At 38.1% G+C, this 26,680-nt stretch overlaps 1 protein-coding gene across 4 annotated transcripts in view; it reads left to right on the plus strand.

Moving 5' to 3' along the window:
• FNDC3B (fibronectin type III domain containing 3B) overlaps nt 1-25,092 on the plus strand; it is a 301,656-nt gene extending 276,564 nt beyond the window's left edge. For all 4 annotated transcript variants that reach the window (XM_075861617.1, XM_075861618.1, XM_075861619.1 and 1 more), the window contains 3 exons: nt 17,146-17,312; nt 17,718-17,845; nt 22,286-25,092. In XM_075861617.1, the coding sequence (XP_075717732.1) occupies nt 17,146-17,312; nt 17,718-17,845; nt 22,286-22,597 (607 nt within the window). In that variant the 3' untranslated portion in view covers nt 22,598-25,092. The remainder of the gene's footprint in view (nt 1-17,145; nt 17,313-17,717; nt 17,846-22,285) is intronic.
• The last annotated feature ends 1,588 nt before the right edge of the window (nt 25,093-26,680 follow it).

Below are 26,680 nucleotides of genomic sequence, written 5' to 3' on the forward strand. Positions count from 1 at the left end.
TCATGCACATGACCGTAGCCATGTGCACGGCCGTGATTTTCAGGTCGGCCACGGAGTGTCAGCCGCGAGCCGCCCGCAAATCGCGGGCTGTGCACATGGCCGCGGCCATTATATTCAATGAGCCCGGACCGCAGAACACGGCCGTAATAAGGCTTGCCCGTTCTTTCTGCTGTCCGGGCTAAGGGGCCATGCACGGACCGTGGAAACCACGGCCATGTGCATGGCCCCATAGGAATGAATGGGGCCGCAATGCTCCCGTGGATTTTCGGGGGAATTGCGGCCGCAAAAGCAAGTTAGTGTGCATGGGGCCTAAGACTGAATGGGTTAATTTCTTGTATTTTAAAAAGGTTTTCCTCTTTATCTAAATAAAGCTTATTCATTGTGAAATTAAAAGTTCTGCAACTTTCTAACATTGTATATTAGGAAGTCTAATTTTAATTTGATTATCCATACAAGTCACATGACTATGACGTTGGATGCCGTGCTTCAAGCTTTATCTCTTTCGTTGGCTCTTGGTAGTTGCCACTAATCTAAATAAAGTGCACAAATATGCAGCTTAGGCTTCGTTCACCCCTGAGTCAGGTCTCCATTCTGGCGTTCCATCTGAGCTTTCCGTCCGAACGGAACCCTGACTGAAACAAACGTAAACCATAGGTTTCCGTTTGCATCACCATTGATTTCAATGGTGACCGATCCGGTGGAAATAGTTTCCGTTTGTCTCCGTTGTGCAAGGGTTCCGTAGTTTTGGCGGAATCAATACCGTAGTCGACTTTAGGAATTATAAGGCAGATTGAGCACCGCAGGCAAAAACCGTCGCAATAAACAAACTCTATCTCTGCCTCCCATTGAAGTTAATGGGAGGTCAGGGACGGAAACGCCCGAAGAAAGGGCATGTTGCTTCTCTATCCTGCGAGCTTTTTTTTACCGCTCGCGGGAAAAAAGCGCCACCGCCTCCCAATAAAATCAGGGGGAGGTGATTTTGAGCATTTTTTGGCACTGTTTCCGTGTCAAAAACAGCGCCAAAGCACTCTTGTGTGAGCTAGTCCTTAACTTCAGGCACAAAACATAGCGTTCAGCCTAGCAGAGTTTGCTAACTAAACACATTCCCCATCACTATACAAGTAACATACTATCAACCACCCGAACAAAACCAGAGTCTGTGTATTATCTCACGCAACATGTAAATGTCCAGCAGGAGGCTAGCAGACCTCCGTATTATTGTCTTCAGACAGAGGGACAGGTTTGGCCTTTTTTGCCACATCGTCTCCCCAAATGCAGAGTGCACACCTTTTTTATAGCTCTGTGATGAGCTGAACTGCAACACCTGAGTTTCAGGGAAAAGCCCATACAGGCCACAAAGGGAATGATAGGCCCTACTGCCAACCTGCCTATCATTCCATAAAAATCCAGGCCTGGACTTTGCAATTACCAAACCCCTTCGCAAACTACTGCTTGCTAGGGCTACTTGATATTTCTCTTGATGAGACAGATACTTCCTGGTACACATATGAGAGGAGTCTTTGGAAAATATAGCAATCCCCTACCATTTTTCTATATATTTATTTTGCTACTATATTTATAAGCATTTCTGGATTACATTTTTAAAGGGAGTTTTAAAGTATGTCTGGTGATCCTTCGAATAAGCTTTGTGTTCCAGATCACAGAGCATAACCACCAATCGGCTCAATGTATAGCACTTTTTCACTGCCTTTTAAAGTTGGGCATGCAAACGTGTGCCGTGAATCAATTGTGTAGGGCTGGAAGGACAGCGTGACATGCATTTTATATTGAATAATAAATCACAAAAGGAAGTAGTGTTTCTTGTTATTGTTTACAAAACAGACCACTTATTGTTCGTGTAATTATGTTTTGGAAACCAGAACCAGCTACTTTGTCAACCACAGAGCTCATATATTAGCATATTAGTGAGATTATCTCAGGTTCTCTTGCAATTACTTCTAAGCTTCGGGGAAACTAGGCAACAATTGCTCAATTCAAGGTCTATCACTACCTCAGTTGACAACCTGACAACCATAGGGGAAAAGCCAGCATTACACAGTTCTCATTAAAATCAATGTGCTGTCAGGGTAATGTACACATGTGCCGGGTCCTCCAGAGCGAGATACAGTCTCTCCGCGCTTTAAGGTAGCCATAGTTAACAGATGTGACGCTGATTTCAGAAGTTATATTTTATGAGTAATGATAATCTAGCTTTTAGATATTAAGCAGCAATCTGGATTTTTATCAATATTCATAAACTACATTTATAATTCTGGATGTAAGGCTAGCCCTGAATGGAAGTATTGCCAGACAAATGTTGACTGCAAGATGTTTTTCTGCATTGATATTGCACCTGCTATTTTGGATTATCTCCTCGGCAATGTCACGGGAAGGAGCCGCAAAGCACATTGCATTATGCCCCTTTAAGGGGTTGTGCCATCAAATAGAAATTACCATATATAAACTCTATATACATTTTAAAGTAACTTTGTAAAGTATTGTTATTAAAAAAAAAAAAAGTTTCCTGGCAGAAATTTGGTAATTATCTGCTTGTAATAGCACCCCCTGATGTTCATATGTATAGGTTTCTGCACGTCATTCTAGAGAATGTCAGATGTGCATGCACAGTACAATAGTTAAAGGGAATGTGTCGCTAGAAATTATTATTTTATTTTTTTAGTTAAACAGTTAGTGTATAAGTGATTAAACATTGTTCTCATTTTTTTAATTTTTTCACGAGTCAGGAAATATTATAAATTAGATTCTAATTTATAACCTTTCCCTGTGCTGGTCACTAGAGGGAGCAATTCCCAAAATTGCAGCATTGGCATGTGGTAAAGCAACCACATTGCTTTATGCTGCAAAATTTGAGAAGACACACTCGCTCTAGCGTCCTCAAACAATCACCCCCCCCCCTATTCCTGGCTAGTGCCAGGAGAAAGGAGGGGATTGAATGTTCAAACATCCTACACTGTGTGTTGCCATTTTTTGAGCTAATACACAGTGTAGTAGGCTTACATACAGTGGTAATCACACAGTAAAACACGAACAAACACAGACATAACTTAGCTGCTCCTGCCGCCGCTCCCTCCGGTCCGTCTGCTCCCTCCGCTCCTAGTGCTTGCTTCAGAACACATGTACGGAAGCCGCGACCGGAAGTAGTAATCTTAATGTCCGGCCGCGGCTTCCGGTTCACAAGAAAATGGCGCCGGATGTCGCTCAGCCGAAGACCTTCCATTTAGACTGTGTGGGAGCGGCGTATGCGCCGTTCCCACGCAGACGGCGTACACCATAGTGAATGGAACGGCTCCCGTTCGCATTCTCTATGGGGATTTATGTGCCGTATTCCATGTCTGTATGTGTCGTTAATCGACACATACAGAGATGAAAAAAAAAATGGCAGCCCCTATAGAGAAGAAAAAGTTAGAAAATAAAAAGTAAAACACAAACACACAAATATTTTTTTTTTTTATAAAACACTAAAAGCAACTTGATATAAAAAAATATTTTTTCGCAACCCCCTTCCTTTAAAGAAACGGGCATATCTTTAAGGCTCTACATATGCCATACTTCTACATCTCAGAGTACACAGACTTCAAGCAGTAAAGGTTAAAACCATTAGATAACCTCACCAAACATGCCCGGTCATTAAGGGGTTAATTTCAACGGATCTGTTAGCACGGATGCCACAACACGGATGTGAATGAAGCCTAAAGCTGTTACCTTCTTCTGCTCTTATCAGCGAAAAACAGAGAAAGAAAGCCCAGCATGGGCAGCAAGAGGTATACAGACTGCAAGCAGTGAGGAAAAAAAAACCATTAGATAAGCACTTCACTGCTTGTGCTAAACGATACTTCTTATCTCTGTCCCTGATAAGGAGGAGAGCAACACGGACTGGTGAGGTTATCTAATGGTTTTAACCTTTACTGCTTGAAGTCTGTGTACTCTGAGATGTAGAAGTATGGCTTTGAGCTGACAGAACGATAGAAACTCCCCATAAACGACCCCATTTAGAAAACTAGACCCCATAAGGTATTTATTTAGGGGTATAGTAATTATTTTGACCCCACAGTTCTTTGCTAAATTTAATGCATATCAGGTGAAAAAAATAATAATTTCACTTTTTTCATAAAAGTATTTGTTTGAAGACCGATTTCTTTGTAAAGCGACCATGAAAATTAAGAAACACACCCCAAAATCTATCACCCTCTTTCTCCTGTTTTCAAAAATACCCACATTGTGGCCCTAATGCGTTGTTTGGACACACGGCAGGGCCCCAAAGGAAGGGAACACCCGGAGGCTTTCAGGACTCATATTTTGCTTGAAAATGTTTTAGGCCCCAATGTACATTTGGAGAGGCTTTGAGCTGCCAGAATGATAGAAACTCCCCATAAACGACTCCATTTCGAAAACTAGACCCCTTAAGGTATTTATCTAGGGGTATAGTTAGCATTTTGACCACACAGGTTTTTCGCTAAATATATTGAAATTAGTCTGTAAGAATTAAAATGTACTTTTTTTCTGAAACAACATAGAAATTTTTATTATTTACAAGGAATAACGAAGAAAATGCACCCCAACATTTGTAAAGCAATGTCTCCCGATTACAACAATACCCATATGTGGTAATAAACTGCTGTTTGGACCCACAGCAGGGCTCAGAAGGGAAGGAGCGCCATTTGGATTTATGATTTTGCTGGAATGGTTTTCGGTGCCATGTCGCATTTGCAATGCACTGGAGGGACCAAAACAGTGGAAACCCACCAAAAGTGACCCCATTTTGGAAAAACCTTCAAGGAATTTTTCTAGGGGTATAGTGAGCATTTAGATCCCACGGGTCTTTTGCAGAGTTTATTAGAATTAGGGCGCGAAAATTAATATCAAAATTTTTTCCACTAAAATGTTGCATTTTCTCATTTTCACAAGGGATAAAGGAGGAAAAAAACAACCATTTTTTTATAAAGCAATTTCTCCCGAGTACGGAAATACCCCACATGTGGTCATACGTTTTTTCATTAGAAATGAATTAACCCTTTCAGGACTGATCCATTTTTTGCTTTCATATTTTAGATTTTCACTCCCCGCTTTCCAAGAGCCATAACTTTTTTATTTTTCCATCAATAGAGTGGTGTGAAGGCTTATTTGTTGCGGGACAATCTGTAGTTTTCATTGGTACCATTTTGGGGTACATGCGATTTTTTTTTGATCACTTTTTATTCAATTTTTTTGCAATCCTGAGCAAAAAACAGGAATTCTGACACCGTTTTTTTAGGTTTTTTTTTTGCGGAGCTCATCGTACGCAATAAATGACATTTTTAATTTATTCTGCGGGTTGGTACGATTAGGGCGATACCATATGTATATAGGTTTGGTCCTTTTTTTTTGCGTTTGCGCAATAAAATGACTTATTTATAAAAAAAAAAATTCTGTGTCACCATATTCTGAGAGCCATAATTTTTTAATTTTTTAGTCAAAAAAGCTGTGTAAGGGCTTGTTTTTTGCGGGACGGATAGAAGTTTTTATTGGTACTATTTTCGGGTACATGCGACTTTTTGATCACTTTTTATTCTTTATTTAGGGAGCGGTGGTGACCCAAAAAATTGCGATTCTCTCGTAGTTTTTTATTGATTTTTTTTTGGGGTGTTCATCGTGCGGGAAAAATAACATTATAGTTTTATAGTTGGGTTCGTTACGAACGCGGTGATACCAAATATGTGTACTTTTTTAACGTGTTCATTTTTTTTCTATAATAAAAGTCTTATTATAGGAAAAAAAGCATTTAGTGTTTATAGAACTTATAACTTTTATTTTTACACTTTTTTTAAAACATTTTTTTACTTTTTTTTACTTTTTTAACTTGTCCCACTAGGGGACACTTAGTCTTGCAGCTTTGATCGCTGCTAGAGTACATTACACTACACACGTAGTGTAATGTACTCTAACTGTCATTGTGACGTGACTGTCACACTGACAGGAAGCAGAGGAGGAACGGCCGGAGGCTGTTCCTCCGAGGCTTCCGTGCATGGCAACCCGGAGGTCATTATCTGACCTCCGATTGCCGTGACAAGCATCGGTAGCCCCCACGATCACTTCGTGGGGGCTGCTGATGTGCTTCAAACCACTTAAATGCGGCGACGGCAATCCGTCGCCGCACTTAAGGGGTTAACTGCCGAAATCAGCGGCGATGGTCCGCTGTCCGGCAAGACTGATGTCTCAGCTGTCGGGGACAACTGTCAGCGCGGGTCTGTCACTCTGTGTTTACACAGAGTGACAGTTTGAAATGCGGACGAAAATGTACGTCATGGTGCGGGAACTAGCAGCCGACCATGACGTACATTTTCGTCCTTGGTCGTTAAGGGGTTAAGAAGAAAAAAAACTGACTTATGCCAGATTAAAGACAACGGAAGGTAAAAGGACCTGTTCACATCAGCGTTGGCTTTCCGTTCCGGGGTTCCGTCGGGTGAATCCCGCAACTGAAAGTCAAACTGAAACCACAGCTTATGTTTCAGTCACCATTGATATCAATGGTGATGGAAACATTGCTAATAGTTTCCGTTCGTCACCATTCCGGCAGGTTTCCGTTTTAACGACGGAATCAATAGCGGAGTCGACTTCGGTGCAGTGTAGGTCACGAGTCTACAGCGACGCCTTTTGGCTTATGAGTGCACAAAGAGCTTTTACTAACTGCTCCTGTACTTAGAGCAGCCTCCTGAATATGGCCGGGATCAGAGGAGTCTCCGACCCCAGCTGTTTAACCCTTTTAATCGCCGCGGTCCGTGACCGCAGCATGATCAAAGGGGATTACTCTCTTCGAGCGTGTCACTGGAAACCTGTGATGTGATTCGGAGACTGAGGGAGCCCCCTGCAGTCAGCCCTGTGGACCTAGAAAGGACCCCAGGGCCGTCTCTACAGTATTCCTGCTGTTAAGGCACACTATCTGTTGCCATAACAGCAGCCTGTGTCATATTGACACAGAAGATAATGTATTAGCATACAGGAGTACCTGAATACATAATACCGTATTTTCCGGACTATAAGGCGCACATAAAATGTTGAGAATTTCTCAGAAATAGAAAGTGCGCCTTATAATCCGGTGCGCCTTATATATGAACCCGACAGTAAAGAGAGGGGTTCATACAGGATCCTTTACCTCTATCGTGGGCGGCAGGGGTCGGCGGCGGCATACCACAGCACACACCATGCTCCTCCCCCCCGTGCGCCTATGAATTTATTCTTCACTTGGGTTTTTACAGTATCCATAAATGGATTGAGCATTACGGCCACCGTAATCAGGAGCCACACTGAGTGATACTTACAGCTCTGTAGGATCCTTGCAATATATCTTTGCTTTAGCGTTAACTATACCCACTACCCCAAAAAATGCCTCCTGTTAAGAGACATGCTTATGATGCAGGTTTCAAGCTTAAAGCTATAAGTTATGCAGTAGAGCATGGAAATAGGGCAGCTGCAAGAGAATTCAACATTAATGAATCCATGGTGCGTAAGTGGAGAAAACAAGAAGATGACCTCCGCCAAGTAAAGAAGACCAAACTGAGTTTCCGAGGAAACAAAGCAAGGTGGCCACAGTTGGAGGACAAAATAGAACAGTGGGTTATGGAACAGAGAAACGCATGTAGAAGCGTCTCCACTGTCTCTATTAGACTCAAAGCCACTGCTTTAGCACGTGACATGGAGATCAAGGACTTTCGAGGAGGTCCTTCATGGTGCTTTCGTTTCATGCAAAGGCGTCATCTCTCCATTCGCACCAGAACTACTGTGTGCCAGCAATTACCAAAGGATTATGAAGAGAAGCTGGCCATTTTCCGCACCTACTGCATAACCAAGATAAATGAAAAGAATATCCAGCCAGAACACATTATTAACATGGATGAGGTTCCCCTCACTTTCGATATCCCCGTAAACCGTACTGTTGAGAAAACAGGGACCAGTACGATATCTATACGTACCACAGGAAATGAGAAGTCATCTTTCACTGTAGTTCTCGCTTGTCAGGCTAATGGCCAGAAACTACCACCCATGGTAATTTTCAAGAGGAAGACTTTGCCTAAAGAAAATTTTCCTGCTGGTGTCATCATTAAGGCTAACCCAAAGGGCTGGATGGATGAGGAGAAGATGAGTGAGTGGCTGAGGGAGGTCTACGTCAAGAGACCGGGTGGCTTTTTTCACAAATCCCCATCCCTATTGGTCTGTGACTCGATGCGCGCCCACTTGACCGATACTGTCAAAGCCCAAGTGAAGAAAACTAATTCGGAGCTTGCTGTCATCCCTGGTGGATTAACCAAAGAGCTCCAGCCGCTAGATATCAGCATCAACAGGTCATTTAAAGTTAAATTGCGAGCTGCATGGGAGCATTGGATGACAGAAGGTGACCACACATTCACCAAAACAGGGAGGCAACGCCGTGCGAGTTATGCCACTATGTGCCAGTGGATCGTGGATGCCTGGAAGAATGTATCAGTCTCCAGTGTCATCCGAGCTTTCAGGAAGGCTGGAATCACCACTGAAGAGCCTAGCAGCAGCAACGAAACCGACTCGGATAATGAAGAGGAGGACCCCATGCTTGATGCCGAAATCGCCCAACTGTTCAACTCCGACACTGAAGATGACGGATTTGATGGATTTCTGGTGGAGGAATGAACTGAAAAAGTACGGTAAGGGTATGTGCACACACACTAATTACGTCCGTAATTGACGGACGTATTTCGGCCGCAAGTCCCGGACCGAACACAGTGCAAGGAGCCGGGCTCCTAGCATCATACTTATGTACGACGCTAGGAGTCCCTGCCTTGCTGCAGGACAACTGTCCCGTAGTATAATCATGTTTACAGTACGGGACAGTTGTCCTGCAGCGAGGCAGGGACTCCTAGCGTCGTACATAAGTATGATGCTAGGAGCCCGGCTCCTTGCACTGTTCGGTCCGGGACTTGCGGCCGAAATACGTCCGTCAATTACGGACGTAATTAGTGTTTGTGCACATACCCTTAACGTTTTGATTTGCAATTACAGCTGAACCAGTTGCAAGTTATTGTTAAAAAGTGTAATAAATTTTGACTTGCAGTCTGAGCAATGGTTTATTTAACGGTAATGTGCTGCGCCTTATAATCCAGTGCGCCTTATATATGAAACATGATTGCTTACAAGGCGCTCATAGAAAGTGCGCCTTATAATCCGGTGCGCCTTATAGTCCGGAAAATACGGTAAGTAAAATAAATAAAGTTGTTAGTGTTACACCTTCGTGGGATTAAAAAAAAAATGTAACAAAAAACTAATAGTAAAGAAATGTCCAAAAAGTTATTGTTTAGCAAAAATATATTTTATTGCCATACATTAAATAAAAACAAAAAACACATATTAGGTATCTATACAACCAGAATAAGCTGAATAATGAATTAAACACGTTATTTAGTGGGAAACTTTAATGGGATAAAAATAAAAATCTATATTCACACCGCAAAAATAAATTCCTTACACAGTAAATTTCTTGTACCCTTAAAGAGACTCTGTCACCACATTATAAGTGGCCTATCTCCTACATAAGGAGATGGGCGCTATAATGTAGGTGACAGCAGTGCTTTTTATTTAGACAAACTATCTATTTTTACCACGTTAGGAGCGATTTTAGCTTTATGCTAATTAGTTTCTTAATGCCCAACTGGGCGAGTTTTTACTTTAGACCAAGTGGCCATTGTACAGAGGAGTGTATGACGCTGACCAATCAGCGTCATGCACTTCTCCCCATTCATTTAGTCAATACATAGTAACACTGCGTTGTTCACTATGTGCTGTCTTATACTAACATATTAACGTTACTAAAGTGTTTAGACCGTGAATAGACATTCCTTCCAGCCAGGACGGGGATGTCTATTCACAATCCCTGCACTTCGTTAACGTTTCTGTGGTACTTAACGCAGAGCAAGCGTAATCTCGCGAAATCTCGCTGTAAATTACATGTTACAGCGAGATTACGCTTTGCTCTGCTGTAAGTACCAAACAAACGTTAACAAAGTGTCGGGATTGTGAATAAACATCCTGTCCTGGCTGGAAGGAATGTCTATTCACTGTCTAAACACTTTAGTAACGTTAATATGTTAGTATAAGACAGCACATAGCGAACAACGCAGTGTCACTATGCGCAGACCTAATGAATAGAGAGAAGTGCATGGCGCTGATTGGTCAGTCATACACTCCTCTGTACAACGCTCACTTGATCTAAAGTAAAAACACGCCCACTTGGGCATTAAGAAACTAATTAGCATAAAGCTAAAATCGCTCCTAACATGGTAAAAATAGATCGTTTTTCTAAATAAAAAGCATTGCGGTCACCTGCATTATAGCGCCGATCTCCTTATGTAGGAGATAGGGCACTTATAATGTGGTGACAGAGTCTCTTTAAACTGCACAGGCAAAAAAAAAATTCTCCCGCATAAAACAAGGCCCGATACCAGTCCATTCATTAAAAAAAAATTAACGTTATGGCTGCTGAAAGGCAGAGAGGAAAAAATGAGAGCTGGTCATTAAGGCCCTGTCTGGCCCGGTCATTAAGGGGCTAAAAGAAGAAATGATAAAACTCCAAATAATTCTTGTTGTTTTTATGATACTGAAAAGAAAACCTAACAATAAGGCTGTGTACACATATCGCAAAAATTTGGTGCAGATTTTGCATAATTTTGACCCAAAGCCAGAAGTGCTTTCAAAAGGAATAGGAAATATAAAGGAAGAACTTATATAAAAAATCAGCAACAAAATCGGCAACAAATCACGATGTGTGGACATAGCCTAAATCTCCTTCTAAAAATAATATATCTACCTCAGGTGCAGTGTACCATGAAAAAGAGATTTCCTATATATCTTCCGAAAACTCCAGTAGGGAGATCTTTATCTCTTCTGGCTTCACCCTAACATATAGATACTGGCACCATCTTCACGTACAGACTGCTCTTGTACTTCTGTATGTGACCACTCTGAAGTTACACACATCTGTGCTGGCTAAGGCCAGACACCATCACTCCATGCTAGGCAGGTGCCAAACTCAATTGAATGGTACCTAGCAAACCTTGCGTATGCAGTGCAAATTCAGTAAGTAGAAAGAAGGATGGACTAATAACCACCTTGTAAAACTCTGCTTTTCACTGGAGTTTCCCAAAACTGAACATTTGACATATTTTTCCGTTTTTATGCTGCTCTAAATTGTGTTTACAAAAGCACCGTTCCTTTAAATAGCATACAAACCCTCAACACGTCCCGTCTGGCAGCACAAATGACAATAGAGATACATCAGTATAACTGAATCTTGATATATGGAGTCACTTTTTAGACTGAAATTTTAGCTTGGAGTGAGTTATAAACACTGTTGAAAGATTAATGTTGTTATTTAACAAGGTGACACCATTATCTCACGGTTGGTCTCGGCCGTTCTTGTGAAGCAGAGCTGCTGATTTCGTGCTCACTGCAGAGAGAATTAGAATATTTTGATGTGAATATTTACGGAGCGTATTTAGTAAATGAATCTATTTGAATAAACATACTAATATTTCTCATATATTACGTGAATGATTCTAGTTCAGCAGCATTCTAGCATTTTGTACATGTAAAGTAATGTAACTTTGAAATGATAGTCTCAACACAATTTTTCTAATGTGACAAAAGGTAATGATGTAGAATTCACACTTTATGATGAGGATTATGGAGAATTTTATGATTTTTAAGAACAATAACTGGCACAAAGATAATAATGGATACCATGTAATAAGAGATTTTATTATACCAGACTTTATAGAAGGTTTGTGCATAAAGGGTTCTATCCATTCAGTGACTAAAAATTGCAAACTCATTATATACTTACAAAGTTTGGTCAGTTGGAGAAGGTTTTTTGTTTACATATACATGTCCTTAAAGTTTATGTATACTACACAGCACATTGAAGCTGATATACTGGTGCATGCATGTAAAGACACATAGCATCTCCCTATATATGGGGGAGCTTCAAAATATTATCAATTGTGATGCTCAATTTGTGTGCTACTTGTAGAACACTTTTAAGTGTAATTGTAGCTTGTTTTTCATCCCCTTTCTTTCTACTCAAATATGAAGCTTTTGAGATGGTAATTTAGAGGAACACAGACCCAAGTAAGGTTATTTTTTAAAGGAGCATGTAATAACATAATACATGTATGATCACACAGGATAGGCATAAACTTTTTGTTGATCATGTATTTCTCTATTATATGGCCTGATCAAACCTTGACTATGTAAGATAGGTGGTCAGCAGGTAGGAAACCCTTCAGAGACCAGGGAAGGATGATGTTCATGTGCGGGTGGCCAGATGTTTAAGGCAACCAAATATTTCATCAACTATTGGTGTCGGCTGAATTGGTTTCTTGGAAGGTCATAAAAGTAAATAGACCTTCTTTGTGAATAAAACTTCTATTCAGGAAGCGGTTTTAAACTTTCTTACAACTGTTACTCACGAGTCTTAGGAAACAGGTTGTTAACTTTTAAGTATAATCGTGTGTGCAAATCCTTGGTCTTCTATAATTTTTATCTGCATTCAGTGGTGAATAAAGAAATATATAGATCTATATTAATATATACTAAATATTCTGTGGGTTATAAGTAAATCTCAATGCCTCTTGTCACAAGAAAATAAGAAGTGGGAGTAAACTTACTGTGACATTAATGGATACGTCTTTAATCGGCTTTTATGTTAAATGTTCTGCAATTTCAGAACAGAACAAAGTGGTTCGCAGGGGACGCACGTTTGCATTTTGTAAGTGTTCGCTACATTGGTTTTATGTGCTGAGCTCCTTGTTTACATTGTTTCCTGATTTTTTTTCATGTGTCTTTCGCAGATATAGGATTCTGCATCATTCTTTAATACATCTATTACCTGTGACTGCTAAAATCTTATCTCAACAGGGTGTCATCTTTAACGAATGTTTAGCATTTAACTTTTTAAATCCGTTACAAGTTTACAAAATACAATGAACATAAGTGTCAATTAAAGGGAATTTTTAAACACTGCTTCTGCATATGAAAACCTGTCATCTTGCCGTGTGCTTTAAACCAGCGTAAGGGTGGTGTTAATGTAACTTAATGTTACTTAGCATCTCAATAGGAATCAAGTCAGGACTTTGACTTGGCCACTCTAAAACCTTAATTTTATTTATTTTGAGTGATTCAGTGGTGGATTTGCTTATGTGCTTCGAATCATTGTCCTACTGCATAACCTAACTGCACTTGAGCTTTAGGTCAGGAGCAGACGGGTGGACATTCTCCTACAGAACTTTCTTGACAGATAAAATAATTCATGGTTCCATCAATTATGACAAATTGTCCAGGTCCTGCAGAAGCAAAACAGCCCCAGACCATCACACCACCATCACAATGTTTGACTGTTGGTATGATGTTATGGTCGTGGAATGTGGTGTTAGCTTTACACCAAATGTAGCGAGACCCATGCTTTCTAAAAAGTTTCCCCTTTGACTCATCAGTCCACAGAATATGATCTCAAAAGTCTTGGGGGGTCATCTAGATGTTTTTTGGCAAATGGGAGACAAGCCTTTGTGTTCTTTTTGTTCAGCAGTAGTTTGCACCTTGCAACTCTCAAACGGATGCCATTTTTGCCCAGTGCCTTTCTTTCTCGTGAAATCATGTACATTGACCTTAACTGAGGCAAATGAGGCCTGCAGTTTTTTAGATGTTCATCTGGGTTCTTTTGTGACCTCCCGGATGAGTCGTCGATGCTGTTTTGGTGAAATTTTGGTAGGCCGGCCACTACTAGGAAGGTTCACCATTGTTCAAGTTTTCTCCATTTGTGGAAAATGGCTCACTGTGGTTCACTGGAGTCCCAGAGCTTTAGCAATGCTTTTGTAACCGTTTCCAGACTGGTAGATTTCAATGACTTTGTTTGGTATCTGTATTTAATTCTCTTTCAAACGTGGCATCATATGCTGGTTCTTTAAGAAATTCTAGCAAGCTTTACATGTTTAAATAATGTTTAGAATCAACATGTCTGGTATCCTATCCAGAGTGACTATCCTACTGGACAGTTGCTTTTAGGTTTTTAGTGTTGTTTTTATATATATATATATATATATATATATATATATATATATATATATATATATATATATATACTGTGTGTGTATGTACAACATAAAAACTCCATTCAGATGTTGCCCTTGGTCATGGGTTAAGATAAGATGCTATGCAATTTTCCATTCTCCACTGACCTCTTAGGAGAAAATGCTGTGCTAATATGGAAAGAAATGGAACATACCGCATATTTAAAATACAATACAAAAAATTACAGTTGTCTTAATTGCTGCATTGAAAACTATTATCTTTACTTTTAGGAATGAGGGCAAATATGCAGAGAAAATATGGTTGTGTGAATGGGGCCTTACACTATTGTACATACAGATGATAAAGAAATTTGAGATAAAATTGAATAAAAGCCTCATATACCTACTGTATGGCTGTGGAAGGATCTATACACAGTGGATAAATACAGCTGTCAAATCTTCGAGTCAACCATACACATATAAACAGTAATTGTGAGTCTCTTCTGTCAGTTGCAGTCGGAGGCAGTATAGTGATGAGTATTCTGCTGCTTCTATAATGATCATGGTGGGCATACTTAAAGAGGCTCTGTCACGACATTATAAGTGCCCTATCTCCTACATAAGGAGATGGGTGCTATAATGTAGATGACAGCAGTGCTTTTTATTTAGAAAAACTATCTATTTTTACCACGTTAGGAGCAATTTTAGCTTTATGCTAATTCGTTTATTAATGCCTGAGTGGGCGTGTTTTTACTTTTGACCAAGTGGGCGTTGTACAGAGGAGTGTATGACGCTGACCAATCAGCCTCATACACTTCTCTCCATTCATTTAGTCAGCGCATAGTGACACTGCGTTATTCCTTGTGTGCTGTCTTATACTGACATATTAACGTTACTGAAGTGTTTAGACAGTGAATAGACATTCCTTCCAGCCAGGATGGGATGTCGATTCACAATCCCGACACTTCCGTAACGTTTCTGTGGTACTTACAGCAGAGCAAGCGTAATCTCGCGAGATCACGCCGTAAATGACAGGTTACAGCGAGATTACGCTTTGCTCTGCTGTAAGTACCACAGAAACGTTACTGAAGTGCCAGGATTGTGAATAGACATCCCGTCCTGGCTGGAAGAAATGTCTATTCACTGTCTAAACACTTCAGTAACGTTAATGTGTCAGTATAAGACAGCACATAGTGAATAACGCAGTGTCACTATGCACTGACTAAATGAATGGAGAGAAGTGCATGACACTGATTGGTCAGAGTCATACACTCCTCTGTACAACGCCCACTTGATCTAAAGTAAAAACACGCCCACTTGGGCATTAAGAAACGAATTAGCATAAAGCTAAAATTGCTCCTAACGTAAAAATAGCTTTTCTAAATAAAAAACTGCTGTCATCTACATTATAGCGCCGATCTCCTTATGTAGGAGATAGGGCACTTATAATGTGGTGACAGTCTCTTTAAGTAATAGGAGAGAAATCTTATTATTCTTTGAGAACTTGGTGGCAGCTTCCTAACACGCTATCGTTGCCTACATTAAGACGAAGCCTTGAATACTCAGTAATGATCCTGGAAATTGTCAGAATGTTGTCTATTTATTATCCATACATTAACCTAATAAGTAGTTAGGACTAGAATACATGTCATTTAATACTTTTAATTATTGGTATTTAATATATAGAAGGTAACATATATCCCTGGATTTGTGTACACCTCCTTTGGATCCTCCACCAATTAGCTGTAGCAGAGCATGGCCACCAAAAGTACCTCTGCAGAACATGGCACATTGGTGCACTACACAGACCGTTCATTGATATCAAGCACGATGTAATGCTTTATTTCCCTTGTGGCAGTGCTACCTAACACTTGCAGACAGTTTTTCTGAAGGTCACAGCTGATCACTAGGGTTCCCAGCAGCAGAACCCTCTATGATCAGCCTATTTTCGAAGGACCCTTCTAACAAGAAGGGATTGTTCAAGGTGGACTATTTTAAAGGGTTTTTAGAGTTAAAGCCAATATAGTTGGTTTGTTAGCAATAAAATTACTGCTACTTTGTGTTCTAAATAAGGCCAAAATTTGCCCCCAAGTCTAGATCTGCCTGCACCGCTGGGAGGTGTTGTCTTTTTATACACATGCTGTCGTTATATACACATCCATAGTCGTTTATATGTATGTGGTACAGACCTAAATTTCTATGTACAGTAGATAGAACTTGTATATTGACTACACTATGCGGCGCTATTTCACCTGTCAAATCTGATAAAATTGCCAATGGAGCCTCCGACACAAATGTGAACACAGCCTAAAACTGCTTTTAATTTTGCTTGGCATACTGATGTTAAGATTCGCTCATGTATCGTTTTATACTACGAAACAGTATTTCGTATGGTAATAATTGTACTTTTACTTTATGTAAGCATGTTGTACTGTACATGCAAGGGACTGTAATTAGTGTTTTGTTCATTTGTGTGGACCATTGAGTATCTAAGTGTTTTTTTAGTTTTGTAAAGGTCAGTGTGGTTTTGATAAATCTTGCATTTCTCTGTTTTATAACTTAAGGGTTTATAAAGCCCATTGTGTGTTCTTATTGTGCCATGAGAGAATAAAATGGATAATTCTGATCATTTAGTTCCAGCCTTGCCTACTAGATTTCTTAAACAAAATCTATTCTTATCTCTGTTCGAATTGCCATCATTCCTTTTTGGCTTTTAGGGCTTTATGTAATATCCTTTGCTATTTAATGCCTTTTGCTGGATTTTATGTTCCTATTAACATAAAAGTAAAATAATCTTGGTCTTTCAATGGTATCCATGATATCTGTATTCTTTTCTGATGTGATCCTTTGTTTGCCATTCTTCATTGTTCCACATAGCAGGAGTCATGGAGATAAAACATTGGTGCTGTCCATCACCACAAGTCCCATTATTGCTTTTACTTTCTGCTGTTCATTAGCAATTAAAATCTACAGCCTCTGATTGGTTATTAATGGAAGCACCATCAATCTAATAAATCTCAACCAACAGTTATGTTAGAAAATATTTTAATTTCTTTTGTAGGTTTCTCCCCATCTACAGAGGTCCAAGTCACACTTACAAAGTGCAGAGACTGACAGAGTTTACATGCTACACCTTCAGAATCCAGGCTGTCAATGATGCTGGGGAAGGACCATTTTCTGATGTCTATACATTCAATACAACTAAATCCGTGCCACCAACCATTAAAGGTGAGTTGTTTGCTCACTGCTCACTTTATCTTTTTCTACTGATGACTCCACTCTGATGATACCGATTTAAACTAATCCCCACATCCCAGCTTCCTGGACCCCTGTCAGGGTTGTAAAAAAGTTTTGAATGATAACAATATATATCAGAAAACCCACATACTAGTGCTAGATACTCTAGCACAAACTTGTTTTTCCCCACAAATTGGCACAATGTTCTTGTCCCTGAGTCATCCTATGCTATGGCAGCAATAGTTACGCCCATGCCTGTAAATGTGCAATACAGGTCAGTAGGATACAGGGGTAATCTGCAGGCAAACCGGAATTTCTATGTTTTTGGTGTTTTTGTTTTTTTTACTGCTTTTAATATTTGTTTTTCCTATCTAATATATATTATTTTTACTTCAGCTCCTCATGTAACACAGTCAGAAGGAAACACATGCGAAATTGCCTGGGATACAATATTGCCTATGAGGGGAGATCCAATTGGATATATTTTACAAGTACAGGTCGGTCGAGAGTCCGAATATAAACAGGTAGGTAAAATGAATGAAAGCTTTGTTACCCATGCACATTACCTCCATGGCAAATTTCAACCTCTGTTTTGACAAGTTTAGAACAATAAATGCTATAGATGTATCAAACTGGGAATAACTATAAAACCAGTTTATGGTATTCATTGTTTTTCCTGCAGAAGCACAGCATCTACTTACTTGAATTACTGGTCTAGTCTGTCCATTCATCTTAAGTCTCGTAATTAGCCACTGGACTAATTTCTCCGAGTTTTAGAGGCTAAGTAATTAAATTGTAATTCCTTGAGAGACAAACATAAGTCATGCTGTTCAGTTCTAAAATCATAAGTCAGACAGCGTAAATAGAACCCAAATAGCAAATTACTGCAATTCCCCAAAGAATTCCAGGATAAAATTTCATTTGCACTTTTGAAATATTTCCCAATTATTCTAGATAACATTATTATTGTATTCATTAATTCAAACCAGTAGATGTAGAATATTATAACCTGAACACAATCCTATCTCTTAAATTCACTATTATTTCTCATTAGAAAATTTACACAAAATAATACTTTATCTTTTTTGTTGTTTTTTTGCCCATGTCCATTACTGTAACTCACAGCACAAATGTGGAAATCTTGTTATTGCTAGTTAGTAGTTGTTATAATATTAAAGGGTTTGTTTGACATTAGAAAAGCATGGCTACTGTCTTCCAGAATCAGTGCCACTCTTGTACATGAGTTGTGTCAGGCATTGCAGCTCAGTCCCATTCACTCAGATAAGGCTGAACTGCCCATGGACAAGGGTGATGCTGTTTCTGCAAGAAAGCAGCCAAGCTTTTCTAATCTCTTACATCACATGTAAAATCAAAATATTCAAAACCTGAAAATTCAGGCATAACTAAAGGTAATCCCAATATCCCACTCTCTCTGTGTCACACTCATGTTGGTGCTCTAGGTTTGTTTGTTTTTTTGTCAAGATCCTCACAATGGACTGCAGGTAGTCAACAGTGATTCTCTTTCCCTCAATAACAAAAAAAAGGTGTCTCTGTAGGATGAAGTAGTCATAATTTCTTTTTTAACTGATTTTGTTAGTTTAAAAAAAAACAACTGATGGCTACCAGTGGCCACCAGCTTTCCATTGTGAAGACCTTGTCATACAACTCGCCTATCTCAACTTCCTGCACCCTTTGAACATGATATGCGGATTATCGGTATACTGCAATATATGATCAGGGTTAACTTCAGTCACACTTGAATATTTTGCATGTAGTTGGGCTTTAAGAATTAATTCCTGCTAATTAAAGAGCTTGACGCATTCTGAAGAAATGTTAAGTGAATGCATTTATATTGATCTCTGTCCATAGTGTGACCATGGCCTTCTTACCACGTCTTAGACACACGTACAGACACCTCAGGACCAGTAAATGTTTTTAAGTGATGTAAGCACCCAGTTCTGCAAGGCAAATGTGCTCTTTTGTGCCGACTATGATTTTCTCGTGTTTTTAATGAAACTGGAAGAAGCCATTTACATTATATTAAAAAGGATGTAGGTTTTTAATTATAGCATTGTTGTTACTGTTGCAATTGTAATACTGTATTCAGTTTGGGCACCATGTCATTATTTAAAAACCATAACCCATGTACCCGTATTACATTTTTATATTTTTAGTTTTTATGTGGCTTTCCATCTATTATAGTCCTCAAAATGAGTCTGCACAAAAGGGCAATTTATTTAAATAGGCTACATGTAAAATTTACATGAGCAGTAAAGACATCATATGTAACTAAATTAAAGCGGGATAAAAATAACACATATTGAAGCACAATATGTGAATTATGATAAATTGAGCAGCAGAGTCAGTAAATTGCCAGCTAGTTTAAGTCTCTCCTGTCACACAAAATGTTTTTCCTGCGTGACATGGAAATGTGGAAATTGCATAAATGTGAGGAGAGGGACATTTGCGCTCTGAGAGATATCATTTACATTTTTATTTTTTTACAAGATGTGGAAAAATATAAATCCCACTCCCATGCCTTATAGATCTTTCTCCAGATAACAAGTGACTTCAGTTTAAGCTGATAAAAAAGTGTGTTAACAAATACAATTTTATGTCATGCAAAGCACAGATATGATGGTGGATAATCTCCTGATCAATTTGTTTGAATTCTACTTGAATCCCACACCCTTTATGACAGCTATCATTACAACTAAGCATCTTGGTGAACTTGGTAACCTCTGTAAAATAGACTATGTCGAGGCCAAAATCACAAGTTATAGCGACTATCACACAACCTAAATATTTTCCTATGGGATAAAGTCCTGTGACAATCGCAATCAGAATTGTGGTTTAGTTGAAAATATTGTAATCTTTACAAGTCGTGTATGACTTATTCCCCCATCGGTACACATTGAGATTGCGTGACAGTTGACTAAAATCTAGTATGAATGATAGTGATATAGCAGAGCACTACAAATGCTGCATTTTTGTAATATACTTGTATTGAGAATTAAGTCCTATCACTGGGTTGTAGAGGTAGAGGCATGTTGGTTATGTTCCCATACAGCCATTTCCATAAGTCGAAGTAGCTGCAAGGATGTGTAAGTAAGCTCATTTATAGAAACCAGAAAACCATTTGATTATCAGCAGAACCTTAACATGAGGACTCATTGGGTAAATCACTTTTCAGCTTGGCAGCCAAATTCTGAATATAAGACTATAACAAGAATGAAAGCTTTTTAATGCACGGCTACAATCGGCTCATATATACCAAAACCAGATAACCCTTTTAATTATTGGTAGGACCTTAACAACACAACCTTAAAGAGGCTCTGTCACCAGATTCTCAAATCCCTATCGCCTATTGCATGTGATCGGCGCTGCAATGTAGATAACAGTAACGTTGTTTTTTTTTTTTAAAAACTTTCATTTTTGGCCAAGTTATGAGCTATTTTATATATATGCAAATGAGGTTTTAAATGGACAACTGGGCGTGGTTTTTTTTCGTATGTCCAACTGGGTGTGTATTGTGTTTTTAACTAGGCGTGTTTACTTGTTTTACTAGCTGGGCGTTGTGAATAGAAGTGTATGATGCTGACGAATCAGTGACCAGTCAGCATCACGCACTCCTCTCCATTAATTTACACAGCAGCATCACGTTCTTACTAGAACGATGTGCAGCCACATACACAAGTGTCCTGATAATGAATACACATGACCTCCAGCCTGGACGTCATGTGTATTCAGAATCCTGACGCTTCTGAATCTTTTCTGTGAGATTTCCAGCAAGGGAAACAAAATCTTGTTTACCTCGTAATCTCGCGAGATTACGCGTGGCTTGCTGGAATCTCACAGAAAAGATTCAGAAGTGTCAGGATTCTGAATACACATGATGTCCAGGCTGGAGGTCATGTGTATTCATTCTCAGGACACTTGATTAACGTTAATGTCTGTGTATGTGGCTGCACATCGTTCTAGTAAGAACGTGATGCTGCTGTGTAAATGAATGGAGAGGAGTACGTGATGCTGACTGGTCACTGATTGGTCAGCATCATACACTTCTATTCACAACGCCCAGTTAGTAAAACAAGTAAACACGCCCAGTTAAAAACACAATATACGCCCAGTTGTCCATTTAGAGGCTCATTTGCCTATATATATATATATATATATATATATATATATATATATATATAATAGCTCATAACTTAGCCAAAAATGAACGTTTTTCAAAAAAAAACAAAAAACGTTACAGTTATCTACATTGCAGCGCCGATCACATGCAATAGGCTATAGGGATTTGAGAATCTGGTGACAGAGCCTCTTTAAATGTGGCTTATCCTGTCTTGATATGATGTCAAGTTAAAAAGAAATCTGTGTTTGGCATTGGTGGGGAGGCACTGGTATCAGATTTCCAGGACTTTGGTGTCAGAATTCTCTGTCTAGCCAGGCAAAAAAAAAAAAAAAATCTCTTTGTTTACTAGAACATTTTTAAATATAGATGCATTTAAGACTACCTTTCTTCAATCAGAAACTTTACATCAAAAATAAAGAAAATTAAATGAAAGCAAATCAGCATGTGGTTTTGTTGTGTTCTAAATAAGAAGGGCTGTATACGTTTTCTAATATAATGTTCTTATTGGAAGTACTCTATGCACTTGTCCCACAGACCCATCAGGAAACACATTTATGGGTCTGTAGACAACATTGGGTATTTGCCATTCTTGACCGCCTTGGCTCTAGCTTTTTAAAAGAACAACTTCAATAGTAAAAATAGTAAGGTTCCAAGATGGAACTTTTCTACTAGTCTTAAGAGATTTCCATTTGCAATTGTCATTGTTTAAATGGTTTATTGTTTTGGTGCTACTAAATGTGTTTATTTTTTTTAAGACTTTTTACAATCTAAATGATCTTTTATGTATTTTCTAGAGCCCTATTTTAACATGGATTGTGTTTTTCAGGTATACAAAGGAGAAGACACATCATTTCATATCTCAGGTGTACAAACTAATATGGATTACAGATTTCGGGTTAGTGTATGTCGTCGATGTATCGATACTTCACAGGAACTCTGCGGATCTTACAGTCCATCTGCATCTTTTATCATGAGACGGAATGATCTCATGTTGCCGGAGGATCTATCACACCTTGACTGTTCAAAACTCAAGGGCATGGTGCCTACTGACGAACAGTTTGCAATTCTTATTGTTTTAGGCTTTGCAACCTTGTCTATTCTATTTGCCTTTATTCTTCAATACTTCTTTATGAAGTAAACAATGAAGACAGGTTAGAGATATAAACTTAACTAATGCTGCGCATTATAATCCATTTATTCACATATTCATTTTTTAAATAAATACAGACATTTTCCGTTCTACATTTTATATTCATATTTTTACTGTTTCAATACATTCTCAGTGTTTCGATGCACCTTTTTGAAATGTTTACCCAGGACATAGCTAAAATGTATTTCTGTTACGTAGCTAACTACATATATTACAGCAACAGTGTTCAGCTCCTTGGCGGATTCATTTCAATGACCCAAATTAGTGGTTGACTGTTTCTAAACAAATGTTCAAATTACAAATGAATTCAAGGCAATCAAAACACTTGTGGCTTGTGATAAGGCGTTGCATATCAATGTGGTTTTCCACAGAAACACAGACACACACGTAAAGATGCACACTGGCGCATACGAAAAGGTACATACATGGGTAGTAATACATACACGTGAGACATTTCTATATGTACAAACTTTTCATATAAAATGTAAATGCAAAGAACATTTCTTGTGAAGTTCCAAGTATTTTACTTGAAATTGCTTGTATAACTGTTGTAATATTGCTAACTTTAAGAAGGGAACTTTTACAAACTTGATATACAAAAAATGATATACAATATAGTAAAATGAAAATAGTGCCTTAAAATTCAGTGTGCTTTAAGGCTTCTATGTTGTCGACTCCACAGGAATGGTGGCTGGCACTAACGGAATGTTGTCACTAATATGATAGCATTATCAGTGCGAAATTTTGAATTGCATTGAAATAATGCAGTCAACCTACTATACAAGCCAAAATATTACTTACTGTAGTCCACAGTTCAGTATATAACACTGTATCATTCATGAATGAATTTCTTTCATTTTGTGTTTAGAATAAAATGTAGTTCTTTAAAAATCCATGGCTATTAAGTAATAAATGCTGAATGCACACTTCTGTAATCCAATTTCCCTATGGCTGCTAAACAGTAACTCTGTAACCTACTAAGAATTTGTTTATTCTGTAATGAATGAGATCTAGACAAGGTATAGAGCATAGTTCTCTATCACCTCATAAGGCCAGTGTCATACATAGAGCAGAAGGGGGCCATACAAAAAATCTAAAGGGTGCCCTCTGCTGGTTCATGCCATTAAAAATCCAATGACAGGACAGCCTGTAGCTTGTTGCCCCTTCCCTCACTCCCTTACCATCCTCTGTGGGAAAGATAGAACCCGCTGGTCATTATCCGCTCACTTGTTTAATTACATTGCTGTAATTATGAATAATGGGAACCCTTTGTAGGTTTACAATAATCCTATCTGGGTCTGGGTTACTATCCTTATTTTTCTTGCAGTCAGAACTTTAAGTGCTAGTAGTGCATGTCGATAGGGTATGTTTAGTACCAGCACCTATATTCAATGTGAAAACTCATGGAGATCCCGAGACATCACCTGCAGGCCGTGTCTTGTTGCTAAGCAGTAGCCCAAATACACGGAGTGCAGATTAAATATTACTCATTAGGGAATCTGCAACGAAGAATTATAATGGTTTTGTGGACTATTGAAAGAAAAGCTTTGAACCATGTTCATAATTAATTATTATGTGAACCATTATGTCACATGGAGATTGTTTTCAAGCATACAATTTCTTTAGAGGCTTCTGTACCTAGCAAAGAACACTTTCATCATTTAGCCAAATTCAATTAACCACCAAATCCAAAGCTTAGAATTTCTAAAAGAACTACTTGCAGCACACAACTTTTTCATTCTATGAACCCCTTGTTTTTTTTTGTTTTTTTTTGCATTATGAAGTGCCTCAGGGAAACATTTCAGCTGAAGGTGCAACTAATTTCCAAAAGGGTGCAACAGACACACAACATATACGCGGCTTTTATATAAATCTATATTTTGTATTTTTTTTTTCAGCTTTTCTTTGTATTGTGATAGAATTAAATATCTGACATTCACCGAGGTATCATGTCCTATTCCTCTATATAGTATATCTGCTTTTTATTCCCATAACCAAAGCAATGGGGAACTCAACAATGTTTTGTTGTAGGTTTTTTTTTCTTTTTTACAGTATATTATATTAAGTACTTTTAAAATCCCAATTACAGTGCAATCTTTTATTTATTGTAAAGACAAATAAATATGTACTAATATTTGTAGCATGATAAAAAAAAATTGTAAGCTAGGTTAATTGTTACCCAGCAGCATTTTAAGTGATATCTGTCTTTATTTGAGATTTTTTTTAATTATTATTACATAAATCAGCGCATGTAAAGCCAAAAACATACGTGATTGAAACGTTTACTTGTAATCAAATTTTCTAATCATCTCTTCTAAGGAAAGTGTTATGATCCACTAATCATGCTGTGTGCCTATAATGATGTAGCAAATGTTAGACTTGTCTTGTAATATAACTTTAAACACTACGTTAACATAGCTCTGCAAACTAATATTTCTGCCAAGGTTGTGGCAAATTAAATTTTTTTGTTTTATTTAAATATATTTTATGCCTTATGTCTTCTGTATTTTATGAGCATAATCTATACAGTTGTTAAAAATAATTTTAGTATTTTATTAAAAATGTACAAAGTAACTGTCCCATTGTTTAAAGGAGATATAAAGTATTGTGATTTAAAAATAAATTCTTAAGCAGTGCTGCTACCTTGAAAAAAAAAAAAAAAAGACCAAAATAAAATATATAAGTAAGGAACAGTTGGTCAATAAAACATTATAGAGTTTTAAAAACAGACAGTAGTTTGGGGTTATCTGGTCTATGGCCACAAGATGTTTCACATAAATGTTTAATCTCTCGTTCATGGCAGCATTATCAGTGCCCTTTCACACTGCGTTCGCAGTGACCCGATGCCATATGCGCTAGGAAAGCTCTAGACGAATAGCAAACATACCCATAGGCTCCATTTGTCTTTGTCCTCTGTCGGCCGATATATGTCGGGATACTGTTTTTTTTTCTCTGTATTGCATAGCACAGCAGACTGCTCTATTGCATACAGGAGCACCCAGTAAAAAAAAAACATACTGTGCGGTATATGTTTCTCTTTTATGTATGAGGGATGCCACTGAATGGTATACATCAAATGCCAATCTCTGATGGACAGTGCTAGACACCGCGTGAAACAGACCTTATCTATTTTCTGCTTAGGAAAGGGTATGCTGAATTTTATTTCATTTTTTTACATTTTTGCAAATAGGCAACCATAGTCACCGGATAAAAGCTAAATATCATTATACTATAGTACCTCATTATAACAAATAGTAAAATATACTGGAAGTCACTGAATACGCCACTTACATATTAGTAACACTATCAATACATTATATCTATAGTGGTACCTATAAAAAAATTGAATTAAGAGCAAGCATTTCAATAATATATAATTGCACCTTATCTCTTTAATTCAACAATGGACATGGTTAAGTGAGGGCTACAATATGTTTTAGGTACGTAAATAAAAACATTTTTTTTTTCAAAAATATTTCTTCTGTAGTAATGCTGCTTTGAATGTTTTATAATAACTATTACTATATAATCCTTTTAAAATTGTAGAATACACACGTGTTGTGGTGATATTATTCCAACCATTAATAAGCCACTATGAAAATATTTTATATATGCATTTTGAAAAAAGAAACATTATTGGCCAGTTTTAGAAGATAGTTGTCTTTTATTTCTGGAGGGACTTATTTTTTATGATTAAATTAATGTAATTTTTTATAATGTTTGTGTCCATTAAAAATATGAAATTGCCAAAATATATTTTTATATTTTTTCTCATAGTCCTTTTGATATTTTATTTTTATCATACGTTGAGGCTCTTAAAGAAGTCAAGCCTTTGTGGCACTCTATGACTCTAACCATGGAATATCTTAAGTTCGTCACGTGATTGTCATTTTACTCAATTAAAATTGACCTTTGTGACAATATTTCTTGTATAAGAATATTCATCCAGAGCTTTGTGTGTCAGGATTTGACTCCTGCTTTCATGTACCCTCTGACATGACCCGTTGATAAAAGAGCAGACTTTTACTTAAAGAATCACAGTTGTACCTTGGCAGGCAAGTAAAACCGATA

The sequence above is a fragment of the Rhinoderma darwinii genome, chromosome 4 (genome assembly GCF_050947455.1).
Source record: "Rhinoderma darwinii isolate aRhiDar2 chromosome 4, aRhiDar2.hap1, whole genome shotgun sequence".
In the NCBI taxonomy this organism is placed as follows: Eukaryota; Metazoa; Chordata; class Amphibia; order Anura; family Rhinodermatidae; genus Rhinoderma; species Rhinoderma darwinii.